The 16,662-nt window shown below is 41.9% G+C and overlaps 1 protein-coding gene across 1 annotated transcript; it reads right to left on the reverse strand.

Moving 5' to 3' along the window:
- Positions 1 to 16,051, reverse strand: gsg1l (gsg1-like). Its single transcript, XM_076267093.1, has 5 exons — positions 15,543 to 16,051; positions 10,974 to 11,021; positions 8,274 to 8,426; positions 6,205 to 6,316; positions 1 to 356 (listed from the first exon to the last, which is right to left on the reverse strand). Exons 1-5 carry the CDS (start codon positions 15,829 to 15,831, stop codon positions 32 to 34), a joined length of 927 nt encoding a protein of 308 aa, XP_076123208.1. The 5' UTR covers positions 15,832 to 16,051; the 3' UTR covers positions 1 to 31.
- Between the last annotated feature and the right edge of the window lie 611 nt (positions 16,052 to 16,662).

Below are 16,662 nucleotides of genomic sequence, written 5' to 3' on the forward strand. Positions count from 1 at the left end.
TCAGGGTGTCCAGCCCCAGGCCTGTAGCCCCTCAGCACTGCTCCTCACCCAGGGAGTCACAGTTCTCGCCCAGGTCCATGGAGCTGGAGGGCCCACGGTGGAGCTTACCCCTCCCACCACTGCCCCCTCCTCCTCCTCCCCCGTGGCCCGGGTACACATCCACGGAGCTGGACACAGACTGGACGGAGCGGTCGCGGAAGTAGTGGAAGGTCTCGGGGTCCAGGAAGGTCTGCTCCTCGCGGAGGCCCTGCTCGAAGAGCTTACGCTTGTGCCGGAACTCGATCACCGTCTTGGTGTAGGAGTTGAGGGTGGTGACCGAGGCGGCCATGCAGCAGGTGAACGAGCCCCACGCCAGACTGGAGAGACAAGATCAGCGAAGAGAGAGAGAGTGAGAGAGAGACAAGTGAGGAATCACAGAAGCACAGTCTCTGTGAGTACTGAATACAGCATGTGTTTCTTATCCAGGTTTGTCGTACAGGTGTAAGATGTATCAAACTACATTAAATCCTATATCTGCATGATGAAGTATTAAGGATAAAGCATCATGGAAGAATAATCAACTCTGATAGCAATTATTTTAGGGTTTCAAAACTACTTTTAGTTAGCCATGGGGCCCATCTTGGCATTAAACACAGACACCCTCCCCTCCCCCAATGAAATGCTAATGTACTGGTTCGAAGGGCTATCAGATCCACAAGACAAAGGATGTTACCTTGCTATACTGAATCCATATGTCATGAAATGTAAATATATATATGTTTGGTATCATTGTAATAGTCTCAGTACAAGGATTGTAATGATTTGATTGTGAGAATGTTTGGAACATTCTATAAGTGATATTTCTGATATATAAGATATCTCTCCTCATGCTATTCAGATAGGTGTGAAGTGGGTGTGAGTAGGTGTGTCTGATGCCATCTGGAGAGCCAACCAAGTGGGCTTGTTTTGCCGCCAATTCTTTCTTTGTTTAACCCATACAAAAGTGACTAACTTGCATTGTATGTCAGAAGAAGATGGAGTACTGAAGAAGAGAGAGAGAGGTTGATTTTTTTACCCTCTCTGCTTGTAACAGAATAAACCTGATTCCTGAGTGTTCCTGAAGTTTGCCAGTCTAAGTTAATATTAAGTAATTATTCACCACAATTACTTTCAACTCCTTAGAAAGAACAGATTAATTACTGATCATCTTCATCAAAAACAAAGTTCACCTTCAGAAATGCCTATAATCATTTTAATGAAAACTCTTTTTTTTGTACTGAATCGCAGAGCTAGCTGCTTCTATCCGGAAATGTGATCTTGTGATCCAGAATTCTAATGAATACTAATTCATTGTGAATTTTTACGCCTCGTCATCTCTGGGTACTTATAACAAACACAGTGCATTGGTCATACATTGTTACTGACAGATAACAAGAAACCGAATTTGAGTCAAGTTAAATCATAACAAACATGTACAATCACCAGCACATAAGGCTTTCCACTGCATGGAAACTTGAAACAACGAGAGAGAAATGTGTTGAGGAAACAACATATATCCAAGTGTGAGTGAGAGAGTGAGAATTAAAGAGAGCAGGAGAGAGAGAAAGAGAGAAAGTGCAAGAAATAGATCAGATGGTAAAGGACAAATGAAGCAATTTTGGGGTCCCCTGATGGGCAGCGGCCTAACGCCTGCAGTAATTCAAGCAGGGTAAATACCACTTTCCTGCCTGTCAGGATGGAGCACTTATTTTTTTCCTTTCAAGAGATGCACACAAAATTACAAATCATCTCACAAGCACACTTCACTGCATTGCATGCATGTCCCAGTTCCATATCCATCATGGCCATGCATCTCCCAGAGCAACAGCTGGGCTGGAGGGCTGACATGGCTGAGAGGCCAGGGTGAAATCTTCCTGGCTTAGCTTTCATCTCTCAGTCCATCCAGTTGCACTCCTTCTTTGGTGTTGAAAATACATAGGAATGCAATCGACTGTCGATTTCATAGGTACTGTATGACACAACATTCGTTGCAAGGCATCTCTTAAGATATATATTTTCAGAACTGATTCACTGTTCTTTCTGTCACATTGTCAAAACATCAGAACAGTCTACGATAGTTACAGTTAAAAGAGAATAGACAACTGTTGTTGACTAAGAAGACTAAGCTTGTTTTTTTTTTATTGTTTGCTTCACACGTATCTGTAGTTAGACGTAATTGTGTTTCATGTGAGTGACTAGAAATCCCCAAACAATCCAGGAACATACACAGACGGAGGAGAGAAAATCCTGTTAGCGACTCTGCAAGATAAAACAAACCATAGATCCCATTTCATGAATTACTCCTCCACGCTCACCGTTATGTAAGTAATTGACGCTTTGAAAAATCATAAACACAGACACATGGGCAGAGAGACTGTTTGTGTGTGTGTGGGTGTGTGAACAGGTTCCTCTCTCTGCCATAACTTGACCCTTACGTAACACTTCCACTGGCCTCGTTCTAATCACCACCCTGTCTCTCATCAGAGAGTATCTGAGACGGCAGCTGATGTAGTCACCAATTACCTGGATTAATAAGCCGACCGGGACGGAGTGTTACTAATGAAGATATTACTCAGTATGATTACCACTAAATTACACATCAATTTGTAAGGCATGATTCATTTAATAATCAGTCAAAGAGTGTTATGATTTTGCTGGGTCTATAGCAGGGGTTAATGGCTAAAATTGCACAAGGTCCAGTAAGCCAACCCTCCTTCCTTGATGGAGTTTGGATTAGATGGGGGATTGATACCTACGAAATCATGCATTTTGCCAGGCTAAAAAAAATCAGTTTGGTCAACTGTTTTGCCAAAGAAAGTGTATTATGTTCTAGTCAGTTTTGCAGTATATTACATATTTGCGATGACATATACTCAACCAATCAAAACACATGTAAGCCTATCTGATTTTGAACACTGCTCTCTTCTCTCATTCAGGTTGCTTTGACGAAAATACAAAATCCTTCATGAACACAAACAGGCAAATACAGTGCCTATGTTGGACATGATGAATGAAAAACAACGTGCCATAAACTTTTTATCTCTAAGTTAGCATTGTGAATACATTTTGAAAGCTTATAACTGTAAAATGCTGAAACGTAATTAATTAACATAAGATTTCTTATATGCACATTCATATTCTGTAAATATACATATGAATTGTTCATGAGTTAAGTCCACACAGCAATAAGCATAGCACAGGCTCACTTACTTGGAGTTGACTGATGCGCTAGACCTGTACTCGACACCAGAGGCTCTCAACCTTTTTGGGGCTAGGGCACACCAAAGGTCTAACTACACATGGGCAACATATGGGCAACATACGGCCCGTGGGCTTTCCCTGACCGGCCCGCGTAAGGTCAGTGAAAAAACAGTAGTCAAGAGCCTATCATAGAGATAATGCACGCAAATCAATATCGTTGCTTTTATTTTGAAAGCGACTGCTATTTGTACGCCCATACATTTGTGCGTGGATGCATACGACGTAAACACCCTCGCTGATGTGCTGGTGAATAGAATTTATGCTTCTGCGTAACAGAACAGTTGCCTTTACGTCGGCGTAAACCTTTCAAAGTTTTCTGTCTCCTGTGTCCGCGTCGCTCACCACCGCAACGGTTGTTAGAATGTCGAACTCCTACTGCTGCTCGTTGGCGATACGAAGTGTTCATTTCAAAACGTTACTGACAGATAGACAGTTTACAATCGGATAACCCCGTCATGGTAACCAAAATATGTTCGAGTTTATTTGCAAAGCTTATGTTAGCGACTAGTATGATGCTACTACCCACAGGTTGCTTGAAGCAGCCGGCTCAACACACAGGGCGAGTTGACCAATCACAGTTTTGTGTATAAAGTTAAAGCAAAAACATAGCCTACATTTTCAAAATAGTTTTCTTTGTGCATGTTGATTAACTAATGACAGTCTACTATTGTCTGCTCCACATTTTCATAGTCTAATTCTGCATAGAGTTAATTTAATGGTGGTAATGATTTAATGATGAAATATTGTTGATGAAATGGTGGCACAGGCCTATATGGTCTTAATGATTCCTTCACATTTTCATGGCCTAGCCTAACTATATAGATATTGTACTACTTTTTTATATCAGTCTTTGAAAACTGAAAAAAAAAAAAACATGTCAATGTCAAAAAATTATTTTCGAGAATGAGGATTAAATACTGGACATATATTGAATATTGCCCTTTTTCCTTCGTCTCCCTTACATTTTCCATCTGTTCTTACGAGTAGCAATCAAAACCATATGATTTACTTAATGTTATACAAGAACAGAATAGAATTGAACAGAATTGAGTTCAGACTTGAGTTTGGTATTTTGGGTTTGGCCCTCCTCAACAGTCCCAGTTTGTCATGTGGCCCCTTGGGGAAATTAGTTGCCCACCCCTGCTCTAGCCTATTTCATGAGCCTGTATAAAAGGTTCCTCAAAATTCCACAGCACACCGGTGTGCCTTGGCAAAGTGGTTGGGAACCTACACCTCTGGCCTACACAACATCCACTTCCATAATGAAATGTGCTCATACTAATCAAAAACAATTGGAAGTAAAGCAAAAAATGATATGCATTATGGTATTTACAGACTAGTGATTTTTTTCTTCTGTCTAGGACAGTGAGAAGTCCCCACATTCGGATTCGTATACCGGAGTCTGCCAGTCGGTGACCCCTGCTCAATAGTAAGTGTATTTAAGGGATAAGGTCGAATCTGCTTGTACTTAAAAGCTATTACTCCTTACACATCCCTTGGCCTCTCTGATCAAAGGCTCTTACTCAATCAAATTCCCTGTTCCATTCAGCCACTCAGCAAATAAAACCTGGTAGCATTGACAAACCTCTTTTCTTCTCTGCTCTCTTTCTCACTGTTCTTATTCTGTCATTCTTTTTATCTCTCTCTCACACACACACACTTAACCTTTCTCTCTCTCCCCGTCCTCCTGTCTGCGCATTAAGGTTTTTACTCTATGGGGAGAGCCTGCATTAATGATAAGTGCTGAGTGAGAGGAGTCCATTAGGGCCAGATGTAAACGCAGCGCGCCACTCCATCCCCGAGCTCCGACTGACCGATTAACTGACCTACCGCCAGACACCTGCCGGGGCTTCGGTTCGGTCTGACCTAGCCCGCCGTTTCCCTTGCTCGCCTCATTAGCCTTGACATTAGCTTCGAAGACGCACGCGCCGACAGAACACACGTACTGCACCACACACAAACAAATACACACACACACACACCCACACACACGCACACCTCCACCCATGTTCTACCCAGATGACACCAACAAGACACACACAAAAGGTGGCGAGAGGAGAAAAGGAACAAACGCTAATCCTTTTCTGTGAAGGCCAGATAAATATTCATTTTGGCTGGTGGACACTTAATGGAGGTGTAATGGGTTGTCACCATTTTTAGACAGATTGAGTGAAATGTTTACGGGGGCGGTGCTTTCTATGTACTGAGAGAAAGAGAGAGAGAGGGAGGGAAAGAGTTTGCTAATTGAATGTGTCTGTGAATATACTTTGTCCTGCTTCGATCAGGCACAAGGGCTCTCGGTGCTGTGTTCCTGTGATCACCACCTTTTTATCATTACAAAGACTGGACGGCCTGAGCTTTTAGAGAAGCACTTACAGGTATAGTTCCACTGCCTACTCAACAGATATCGCTCCAGTAAACACCCTCCATCCTGAGTTACCCTACATCAACCACCTTTCACACCTACTCATTTCAATAACAATAAAGTGTAACATTCTATGTAGAATATCCAAGTCCAACTGGAATTTTGAAAGGTTCTTTTAGGGACACTCTACCGAAGAGTCTCAGGTCTGAATGTGCCTTTGTAATTAGGAGGCCAACCAAGATTTGGGTGCCCGTCATTTTCACATGTTCATTTTTGGAGACTATTACAGTATATCTTGATTGTCAGGCTCTTAAAAAGTGGAAAAAATATGTCTCCACTTTTCTGTGATTTTAGTGGCCAATTACAACACATATCTATATAGAAATTACGGTACATGTTATTATTGAGTCATCTTATGGAGTAGTAGTTCGTATCTGCGTATTCGGCAGGGTCCATTCCAAATTATGCCATTCGGCCGTCCGCATCACTCTGGTTAAAAGCGTTGGGTATATACCGGTCACTTTACTTGTGTGCATCTGAGGGAGACGTTAGAAACTGACCAAAAGGACCAGCCGTAATCCCACGTGTGCGGTCGCCAATCCTCTGGTCCCAGGCTCACTGTAATCTGGAACACCTGCGTGTACATCATGTGGGCCACCATACCCAGGAGCCCTGAGGGAAAACACACACACACACACACAGAGGGAGAGATAGAGAGAGCACAACGGTGAATTCAATTTATTCAAATGATTTCTGTGAAATCACTGATTTCCAGCTATTATTATCCTAGGCCTGCTTGTCTATTACACTGTATTTTGATTACTGACAAGATTAATTCTTCTTCTGAATGTGTTTGAAAGAGAAAGCTTACAAGTAGGCATACACAAATACATGTGAATGGCATTTGTTTATCTGTGTGTGTGTGTGTTCTTGTATAAGGACATACTGTACATTTCAAGAGCAATGATGTAAGCCATACAGTGGCTCAGATTTATGATGATAATATGATTAGGTGAATGGTTTGCTGTGAAACCAGTTTGTTGATTTGCTGAGGTATTATTAGTAATAAATCAAACATGTATGTTTCTTGTATGTTCTCCCTTTTCTAATTAACGACCGCAATGTGTGTGTATTTGTGTGTGTGTGCGCGCGCAACTGGGTGACTTTGACTATGTACATTTTTGCAAATCACTTAACCAGTAACTCACTGAGGCCAATATCAGATTAATTGAAGCCATCCAAGCGTGACAGGCTGAAGACTTATCATGTATAGTCTTCAATCCTCCAAAATGATTTCGGAGAAAAGCAGGTTTCACTGACAGGATGATTAAATTGAAACTGGAAAACCTTATTTTCCTGCTGTGCAAATCTATTTTCACCTAGCTTGTATTTATTTAAGCTTTCAGAATGTATTATTAAAATACAGATTTAAATGTGGGGGAGAGAAGTTGACACCCACGGCAAGATTGAATACTCCTGTCTGACCCAGGACCCCCATTGCTGGCAGATAGGTAAGGCTAACCTTCAATTTCTTTATTAATCAATTAACTTGGACACCAAAGGACTTTTCCTCTACTTCTCACGATTACTAACTACTCATAGATGAATAGATATGTAGATCATTTCTTAATTAGGAATGCAATTTTGAAAATGTACCAAACTAATCACCGTGGAACTCTAGCTCAAGAGGCTTATTTGAAGGGCACATCTCAGTAGACCACTGAGGTGCATAAAGCTGTCTCCTCAGGACTGAGGCCCGGCCCGATCTCCTCCTGTGCCACATCAAAGGCCTCCATCCCCAGGTTTCATCAGACCAGTCCAAGTAGCGCTGCCTCCAGCTCTTACCGGGCATTAGGGGCCCGGCGGTGGAGGGGGAGGAGGAGCGCATGGGAGACGGGCTGCCACAGAAACCAAATTATCCCCGTACAGGAGGCAGCAGCTGTTGGGCTGGGGCACAGACTGCAGCGGTTTATACCAGGGGAGGGGGTGGGGGGCACCACTCGGAAAGACAAGGTTGTGTGTGTGGGGGCCGAGGGGGGGGGGGGGCGGGGGGGATGGCACTCATGAGACTGAGCCCTCACAAATAAACGCCCCTGATCAGTGATCAGTAACACTATGATAGTGTGGGACAGTCAGAAGTACTGTCAAGTGGAGCACATTTGAGTGTAAAAGGTAGAACTGAATGCATTCATGCAATGCCAGACATAACAGTTGTTTAACTGATTATTTGGAATACAGATTTATTTTTTAAAATGATTACAAGACTCAGTTATTATCTGTACATCATACATTCTCTTACAGTACCAAATAATAACTTTAATGTCTTCAAAGCACAGAACACCTGAACACTGCAATAAATGTTACCTGTCTGAAATGTGTGATACACTAAACATACATAAACCTATTGGTTTTCATGGATGTCTTCAGAAGCTTCAGAAGTAAACAAGTATGTGACCCCAGCCCCCTGCAATTAGAAGTGCACACTGCACATGTTTTACTTTTCACAGCAGACTGATTTGCTCACATTTAAGTGTCACTGTGAGGGGAAAAACCTGGCTTGGTAAACCCTAACAAATGTCCTCAGACTTGTTTCCGAGAGGGTACAGTGTTAGTGCCAAGCGGTGAGTACCTGAGAGAACCGTAAAGACGGCCGCAAAGGCGTTGAGCTTGAGTCCATCGATCACGTTGCTGGAGTGAAAGAGCTCCAGGCACATTAGGCTGAAGCCAACCACCAGCAGCATGATGTATAGCACTTCAGACACCACCGACAGCCAAAGGACACCTGCAGAACAATCACCATGCAAACACACACACACACACATACACACTTGGGTGAACAGCGCACCAGCGAGCTGTAACTCTCCGTGGCAGGCCTCTTCATATGCTCTGCAAGAGTTAGAAAACAGCAGCTCATCTCCACTTTTCACCATTAAGAACTGGACAGGCGTTTGACAGAGCCAAACCTGGAGCGATAAAGGGATGTTTTCCTATTGTTTTGGGCACGGAGCCTGAGCAGCCTCTCTGAGTACACTGCTGTATGACGAATGTACAGCACAACTCACTGGGAGCGTGACAGCTGAAAGAAAAAGCACTTGAGAAGGAAAGAGGTGCCTAGAGACTGAAGCCACCTACTACAAGTGGGCAGATGAACAGGCCTATAGGAACACACAACACAAACACGAACGTGGGCTTGGTGATCACATGAGAGTCTCTTGTGGTAGCTCATAAATGGATAAAGAGAAAGAAAAAATATTTTTTAAAAGACAATGCAAAGCATCTATAGTTCAGAAAGTCTCCTGAGCATACAGGTGTGTTATGAGTGACAGATGCAGCGGGAGATATTGCTCAGTTTCTCATTTGAGAGACACACACACACAGGGGCCACCACAGATGTAAAGAAATATGCTGAAGTTACTCATTAGTGTCAGTGATGATACGAGTTGATGATACGAGTAGACAGACACACCTGTACAAATGCACTAAACGCAGGCTCTCTCGCATCAACAACTGTTTTTTTATACACACATTCACTTTGGTGCATTGATAATCTGGGAACAATGCAAGCTGTTGTTTATCTCAAACCGAAAAGGGTTTGATCCTGAAGGACTAGATAACCCAGAAAAAAACGATCCACATGTTTCACAAGAACAGTCGATAAAAGCAAAATATACAAGTCTATTTACAATAACATTAACTTTGATCTACATTCATCAAAGTCTCCTCAAGCCTGTCAGTTTTCCTTCTGTTCGCCACTTTCTGAACCAGTCTTTTGAAACTGTACTACACGGCACATAGCAGTATGCATTAGAATGTGATAAAAGCTGGGAGCTGAGACATGACGATTTCGTGAAAAATGTAGGACGTTTGAAGTGCTCATCTTCATGAGTTCAAGAGCACTGATAAAAAATAAAAACCTCTCCTGTAACAGCCTGCTAAAAAGCATAAACTGATTTCAAGGAGCAGCTGTCTCCTTTGCAGGGACAAAACGTGCTCTCTGACATATCCATGATCTTTTGAATTGTGGTCAATTCTGGCTTGGGAGCTGTCAGTTTGAGATAGAACTGTAGAAGAGATTTTCACCAAAGTGGCTTCTAAAGGAACTCTGTATGAGGTGAGAAATTGCATTGGATTCTCAGTCAATTTCGTTCATTGCTGATATGTGAGAAGATGAACAGGCAACTGTGGGGTGTAATATGACCATTTATTAACCAGCTCTCTTGTCACCTTTGAGTTATTTCTGTGTGTACCAGCAGGTCCCTAATCAGGCCACCCAGAGCAGTTATCGACCAACAGAGAACTGGTTCTAGAACTTGTTGCATTCCGAATTCTTTGAATCTTAGTTAACCAGCCTGTATTTCCACCAATTCCGAATAATTATTTCTTGGTGCCAGGTCCGAACCAACTTTTCAGGATTCTAACTGATTTATTTTTGATTGAAAAGCTCCAAACAGTTCAACATCTGGAGAAGGAACCGGAATGGCGCCGATTCTCTGTTGGGGGAAAAGAAGCACGACCATCGCTCTGAAGGTGTAGAGGGTTACTTGACAGACAATAACAAATGCATAACTTGAACCAAATGAACGCTGGTGGCAGATAGATTAAATATGCTACACGATTTCCAATAAGATTTGCTTGTCTGATTCCTAAATATTAATATTCCACTTGACTGTGGTAATACATTCAGTACGTACAGAAACATTTTAGGGTTTAGCTGTAAGGAGATATTGGTAGGAGGCAAAGTCAGACCTCCTCATTCAATTAAATGAGGATACTTAGGAAAAAAATATTAGTCTGAGCTCTGCAAATGACTGGGAAATTTCAGCACTGAGGATATCAGTTTGGATTAACTACCATATGCAGTGAAAGAGCCCACTGAGTCAGGTATAACAGTATGCAAGAAGTGCATAGTTCAAGCAAGCATTATCATTATTGTAAAGGCATGCAATCCTCCCTTACGTTATATAGAGTGCAATAGCTCAACAAACAGTTATAAGCTACAGTATTGCAATATACATGTCTGTAGTACCATGTAAAACCTCCATATTCCAACTGAGCACATAAAATTACCTAAAAATATATTTGCATGATAACACAAATGATGACAGACAAAAATGACCATGAAAACACAACCATACCTTTGAAGAACAAACACAATTACAAATATACAAATAAAATATACAATATAAACAAATATATACAAATAAAACACACTGTAAAGGTGAGCTGTCCTAATGATTGCTGGTAACATCTAGATAATAGATCTACTGTGCGGCGTTTGCACATGTAGTCGACATGTCAGATCGCTAAGCTAATGGCCAACATTACTCACCTCTCTCTGAAGCCGGGGCCAGATCGATAAAGCTCCGGCATTTCTCACCTGGGAAGACACAAGGCGACTACAGCATTAGCACGTCTGCGCAATCCAGTACAACACACAATATCACAAATCATAAGTTTCGCCCCAGTGCCAGGGAACATGGTCTTGGAAAAAGTCCAGAAAAAAAAATGTACAGTCAACCGGAACATGATTTCAGTCAGTGTGATAAACCAAAATGTGAGGGCAGTAAATTGAGTTTAAAAGATTAAAAATTAATATGAAGTTAAAACTGGAAAGAGTTCAGCTTAGCTTCAAATGGCACTGAATACTCTGTAATTCTTTCTGGTCCATCTGGTTCACTTTCTGGTCTTTCAAATAAGAAAGTTGTAAAACATGAGGGCTAAAGTACTAAAAACTGTTTTTTAATACAGTATGTAGCCTACTCCTTTTGTTCATAAAAGTTGTTGTTCATAAACTACTGTAAGCATCTTACAACAAGCAGTTTGCAATAATGGCATGTTTTGTGGTTCAGCAGCACTGTGAATTTACTCTGAATTATATGTAATGACATGAAACACGCACACACACACACACACACACACACACGTTTCAGCTGAGTGAGGGTGCACAAAGCAATGACAGTTTAAAACCAACACTATAGGCCTACTGTTCTTTTGGGACAGTGATGTCCAGTGAACGAAGCAAAGGTGACAGCAGCATGTGCTTTGATAATGAAGCTAAAGCAGATGGTGGTCAGTAAACTCCGATGCACCAGAGAAAAATGGCCCTCCTCTTACCAATCATTTGTCACGCTGGAGCTTCTCCTTCCATTTTCCATTCTTAATTACCGGTAATTTCCAAAGGCTAATGTGGGGGGCTCAGCAGTGCCCTCACGAAAAGTTTAGTCCGATTACATAATTGAAAAATCCTTAGAGTAAAAGATGACGGGAGAGGTTCGTGATGGTGGGCAAAAAGGACCCACCATGGAGGATTTTATAAAACGATGTCCAAACAGAGTGAGCCGTAAAGAAAGGCACTTGTTTGTCTCACCATTTAATTAGCTGGCAACAGTTTTTGTTTAGAGAAACTGCCAGTGAAGTGGATGTTTGCTTTCTATTTTTAAACTTGTTCCCATGGAATTGCCTGTTGAACACTCCAATGATTGATTCACCAATAAGAGTATATTGAACAGCTCCTCATCAGTGCCAGGGAGTTTCCAGGTATCGATCATCAAGAGAAGTGAATTAAATGATCATCTTTGTAAAAAGCTATATGGGTACTAGCTTCAGAAGCTCAAAGGGAATAATTCACTGTTTAAGTGCATGGGAATGTTAGAAAATCTCCAGTGTCTCCGTCTTTGGCAGCAGGCCCTGCTTTGATCAAACTACACTAGCGAGAGACTGCCACAGATCAGTAGGTGCGACAACCCAGATAATTCCTCTGAGGTTTCCACCATAACACAGACTCCTTCCTCCTCTATCCTCTTTTTTGTTTTTCTCTATTTTCTCTATTCTCTCCTTTTTTGTCTTTTTTTGAGTTTCTTCACATCAATACTCCCTCCAGCCCTACAGGAGTTTCACCTCATCAAAAAAGGAATACTATACCACAGCCTGTTTCCCACCGAGGCTGTCTGTTGTCACATTTACAAGTGTTTGCACCCAGTCCGATTTACAGGCCAAATATAGATTGTCTGTGCAACCTTTCCAACAGGCTGGCTGCCATCGCTATATTCTATGAATGGTAATCACAAGTAGTGTAGTTAAAGTTGACTGGAATGCCAAACAATCTTCAGCCCTACAAAGGCCAGTGTTCTTTTGCTCACTGCGCCCCATTAAAGCAAATGTTTCTCTTCAGCAGTGATGTTATGGTGAAATAACATGACAGACGAGAGAGAGAGAGAGAGAGAGAGAGAGAGAGAGAGAGCAAGCCAAGGCGCTGTCAGGAGATATAACATGGAAAGGTACAATTATCCTGTAGCAATTTAGTTCCTTAGGCCCATGCACTTTCTAAATAGTAAAGATTTCAGGCTTCTGATTGAGACCTTGTGTATTTAATCTCTTATCTGGGGTTGTTAGAGGCTAATTGCTGTGCTAATGAATATGAATGGATTTGCGTCTGTTAGCATCACTTTTTTGATCATTTTAAAAGTTGGCGAGGGTGAGAAGGGACTCAGGAACACTAATTGCTCTTCCTGTATGTTGCTTTGCTCTGATCTCAGCTGGATGCCATGTTTTTTTTTCACTCTGTCCTCTCGACAACAACATGATGATGAGTAAATGTGATGTGTTTTCATCACGCAATATATACAAGAACATCCCTCATTAGATGGCCACATGGTATCATCCTACAAGGTGTTGTTCTTAAAGGACTATGCGGAGGAGAAAAACAGCTTGCTAAAAAAAGTAAAGAACCAAAGTTGAAATGATGACATGACGTATGTCTGAGGTGCTTTTTAATGTTATAAATGATCTTTTTAATGACAACCTCACGACAAACCAAATTGCCATGCTCAGAAGGGTTGTGTGCCTCGAATGTAATCTTAACATGATTACACATTCACATCAGAACAAACAGAACTAAAATAAGCTACAGTGGAATTGTTGGTATTTTTAGGATTTAGGATCTTGCCGTACACACGGCGAGCTTAGCCCCACACCATCTGTGGGTACCGTAATATTTAATCAATGGCAGCATTATACAATCCCAAATGTACGCCTCCCGAATGATTCTCGCTTGCAATTCTATATTCGATTTTGATATCAAATATGTCAAACGCTCTCAGATTTGGGCTGGTACTGAAAGAAAACACCATGTGTCAAGAGCTACATCTGTTCCCACAGTGCAGGCCTTGTAAACCTTTAACGGGGCTCTAATATTTTGTTTGATGTATTATGTTGACAATATTTCCCCTTAAACGCTGAACTTCTTTTATGACCTTTTTTTTATAACTGAACATTGCTGGATGTGAAGCTAATGCAGTAACCAGAGTGAGCCCTTTGAGTCTCCACACACCAAGGTGCCATTTCATATTTTTTTCAGGACTGAAAACAAAGCCTACCACATCTCCCAAACTATTAATGTTGCAACAAGCAGCAGAATTACACAACATATATGGTGGAAATTGCTTTGCATAATGGAATAAGTTGGTGGCACATCTGTAAACATCTGCCCTATCCTCCTCCTTATTTTATGTCCTCCAAAATGACCTGCTGTTCTACTACACTCTGGCATTTCGCACATGCCTTGTTCTATTGTTGTTAAGCACTTGCTATTCTTGTTAAGCAATTCATATCACAGTTTTGGATGATGATGGGTGCTTTTTAGATAGAATATGATTGAGTAAATACATTTGATTAGCTGAAGAACACACACACACACACACACACACACCACACACACACACACACACACACACACACACACGCACACACATACTGTACACACACACACACACACACACACATTTTCACACCCACAGGAGCATTTTGGCACCATCAACATTTTGGATGCCCTCTGGCGTTGATTTCTTGTATTGCAACTAAATCAAGTAATAAGGCTCTCCAATTACACACTGAGTATTTTCTGCCCAGTTTGAAAATGATGAACTTCTGCATATTCAGAGCCCTGGCGACTGAACTGGTTCAGCAGACACTAAGCTAATCTGCTATATGAGCATTTAATGAATTCAGAGAAGGCAGTAGGCTACTAACCTCCACCAGGCTCCCATCACATGCTATTGGGATATCACAAGGTTCCAGAGAGTGTTGTGAAAGACATTTTAAATTCAAATGAAACGGGCAAAAAAAAAAAAAAACATCATTGTACCAGCCGTCTTTAATTCACTCGACATTCTTTCTGCGACCATTTCTCTACCACCTATTCTGCCCAGGCCTGAGGATGGCACTGCGTACAGTGAGCAGATTGTCCGTGTAAACATCTTCTACTCTCTCTCATAACAGCACCTTCTCTAGTAAATAGATGACACCTGTCCAGAGCTGCGAGCCAACCCATCCAGTTCCACTGAAACTTGTGTTCAGCCAGCAAGACCACTCCTCCGGCTAGGAGCGCAGACATTAGAATGACTGTGTCATCTGTCATTAACAGATGGTTTTGATGAAATATTTTTTTATTGTTATTATTTGCTTGAGGTGAGATTTGGAGGGTTAGCTTTAGGAAATCAACAACAACAAAAAAGAAAAGGGGGGGGGGGGCACAAGACTCCATGGTTATGACTTGTTAGTGAGTGATGGACAATAATTCGCATGTTGGGATTTTTCCACGTCATTTTGGTTAGTCTACCAATTCCTGTTGACTGCTTTAGACATGAAGACACTACATGTTACCTGCGCTTTAATGGTCTTTAAAATTTCCTTTTTCCAAAATCATCTAACCTTAAGTTACATTTTCCTTAGTTGCTATTTGTCTCTCTGTACATGCACTTCACGCAATGCATTTCTTTAACCTCCTACTCAAAAGACAAAATTAAAATGGATTCTGATTTTGACAGAGTTTGCAGGAGTTTAGGTATCTGTTAAAAACTAAATAAATGGGTATGTAGGCTAATGGATGCGGGTGTCTCACCTGGCCCATGGATGTTTTCCTCGCAGGAGTACCAGATTCCCGTGTGAAAATATCTGAAGAGGAACCTGTCGTCTCCCGTTTCCCAGCTGTAATGCACTTTGCTTTGGTCAGTCTCATTGACCCCGTAGTCGATGCAGTTATGCCGCCTCTCTTTGCTGCAGTTGGGCTTGGGGACCCTCTGAGTGCCCTCGCACCAGTACGTGGTGATAAATGCCGTAGTGGAGAAGAACAGTGCAATAAGATTCAAAGTCACGGACAGCAAGGCACGGCATTTTCGAGTGGTCTTCATTGTCCGCGGTTCGCAAGACTCGCTCCGACGTCTGACACAAGTTCATGAAAGCATGCAGGTAGACGATGCGGCTCACCAAAGAAACACGGTGCAAGTAAGTGACGGAAAAACACCGGAGACGACGAGGCACTCCTATCTTCGCTGAAATTTTAGCGATTGAAGTTAAGCCTCCTGAGACCTGGTGAGAATACCGCTCGCCCGATAACTACACATGGGTCCCTGATCTAATTAAAGTGCGCACGAAGCGCGCTACCCGCGGAAAGGTGTGATTCCAGTCAGTTGTAGTCCATACTCACCGCTACCGTTACGCGCGCGCGCTCTCTTTCTCTCCATTGCTCTCCCCCTCTAGTTGCCTCGCTCCACCACCAGATGCCTGCTTTATTGCCATTACAAATATTCACTGCTATTAGGCTATATCTGATAATCCTATACAATAACAGGAAAACCAATGCAAATATCACAAAGGCAATAACATTGCGAATTTTTAAACACAATTTTAAACCACTGGTCAAAAAGTCAACAGGCGTGTCAATGTTCTACTCAAGTACAATTAACTGCTAAATTAAATTAATTACAAGAAAGTAGCTAAAATCCCCATGGTAGCCCGTTCAGTAAAACCTCACGATCCACTATCGATTAAACCACCGGAGCCCTGACACAAATAACCCGCCCACAATAAGAATTCATCACATCAAATTTTATGGTCCCCAAAGAATCAATACTTCGCTCAGTGTATTAGATGAACGGAGTGTCATAAGAAGACGTGTTTCCCACTCAGATAAGAATGTCTATTATCTTCGCATGAGGATTGATGGGATCTTTTGATTGGCA

Source organism: Alosa pseudoharengus, unplaced genomic scaffold, assembly GCF_046254945.1.
Source record: "Alosa pseudoharengus isolate Yale_2024_CS ecotype anadromous, Long Island Sound unplaced genomic scaffold, YU_APseudo_1.1 YU_APseudo_1.1_scf_4, whole genome shotgun sequence".
NCBI classification, from domain to species: domain Eukaryota; kingdom Metazoa; phylum Chordata; class Actinopteri; order Clupeiformes; family Clupeidae; genus Alosa; species Alosa pseudoharengus.

Excerpts from the sequence above, each read along its gene's own strand:
- gsg1l (XM_076267093.1), bottom strand. The coding sequence starts at position 15,831 with ATGAAGACCACTCGAAAATGCCGTGCCTTGCTGTCCGTGACTTTGAAT. Across the intron at positions 11,022-15,542 it reads GGAAAACATCCATGGGCCAG|GTGAGAAATGCCGGAGCTTT; the intron begins GTGAGACACCCG and ends GTGTCTTCCCAG. Across the intron at positions 357-6,204 it reads GATTACGGCTGGTCCTTTTG|TCTGGCGTGGGGCTCGTTCA; the intron begins GTCAGTTTCTAA and ends TTGTCTCTCCAG.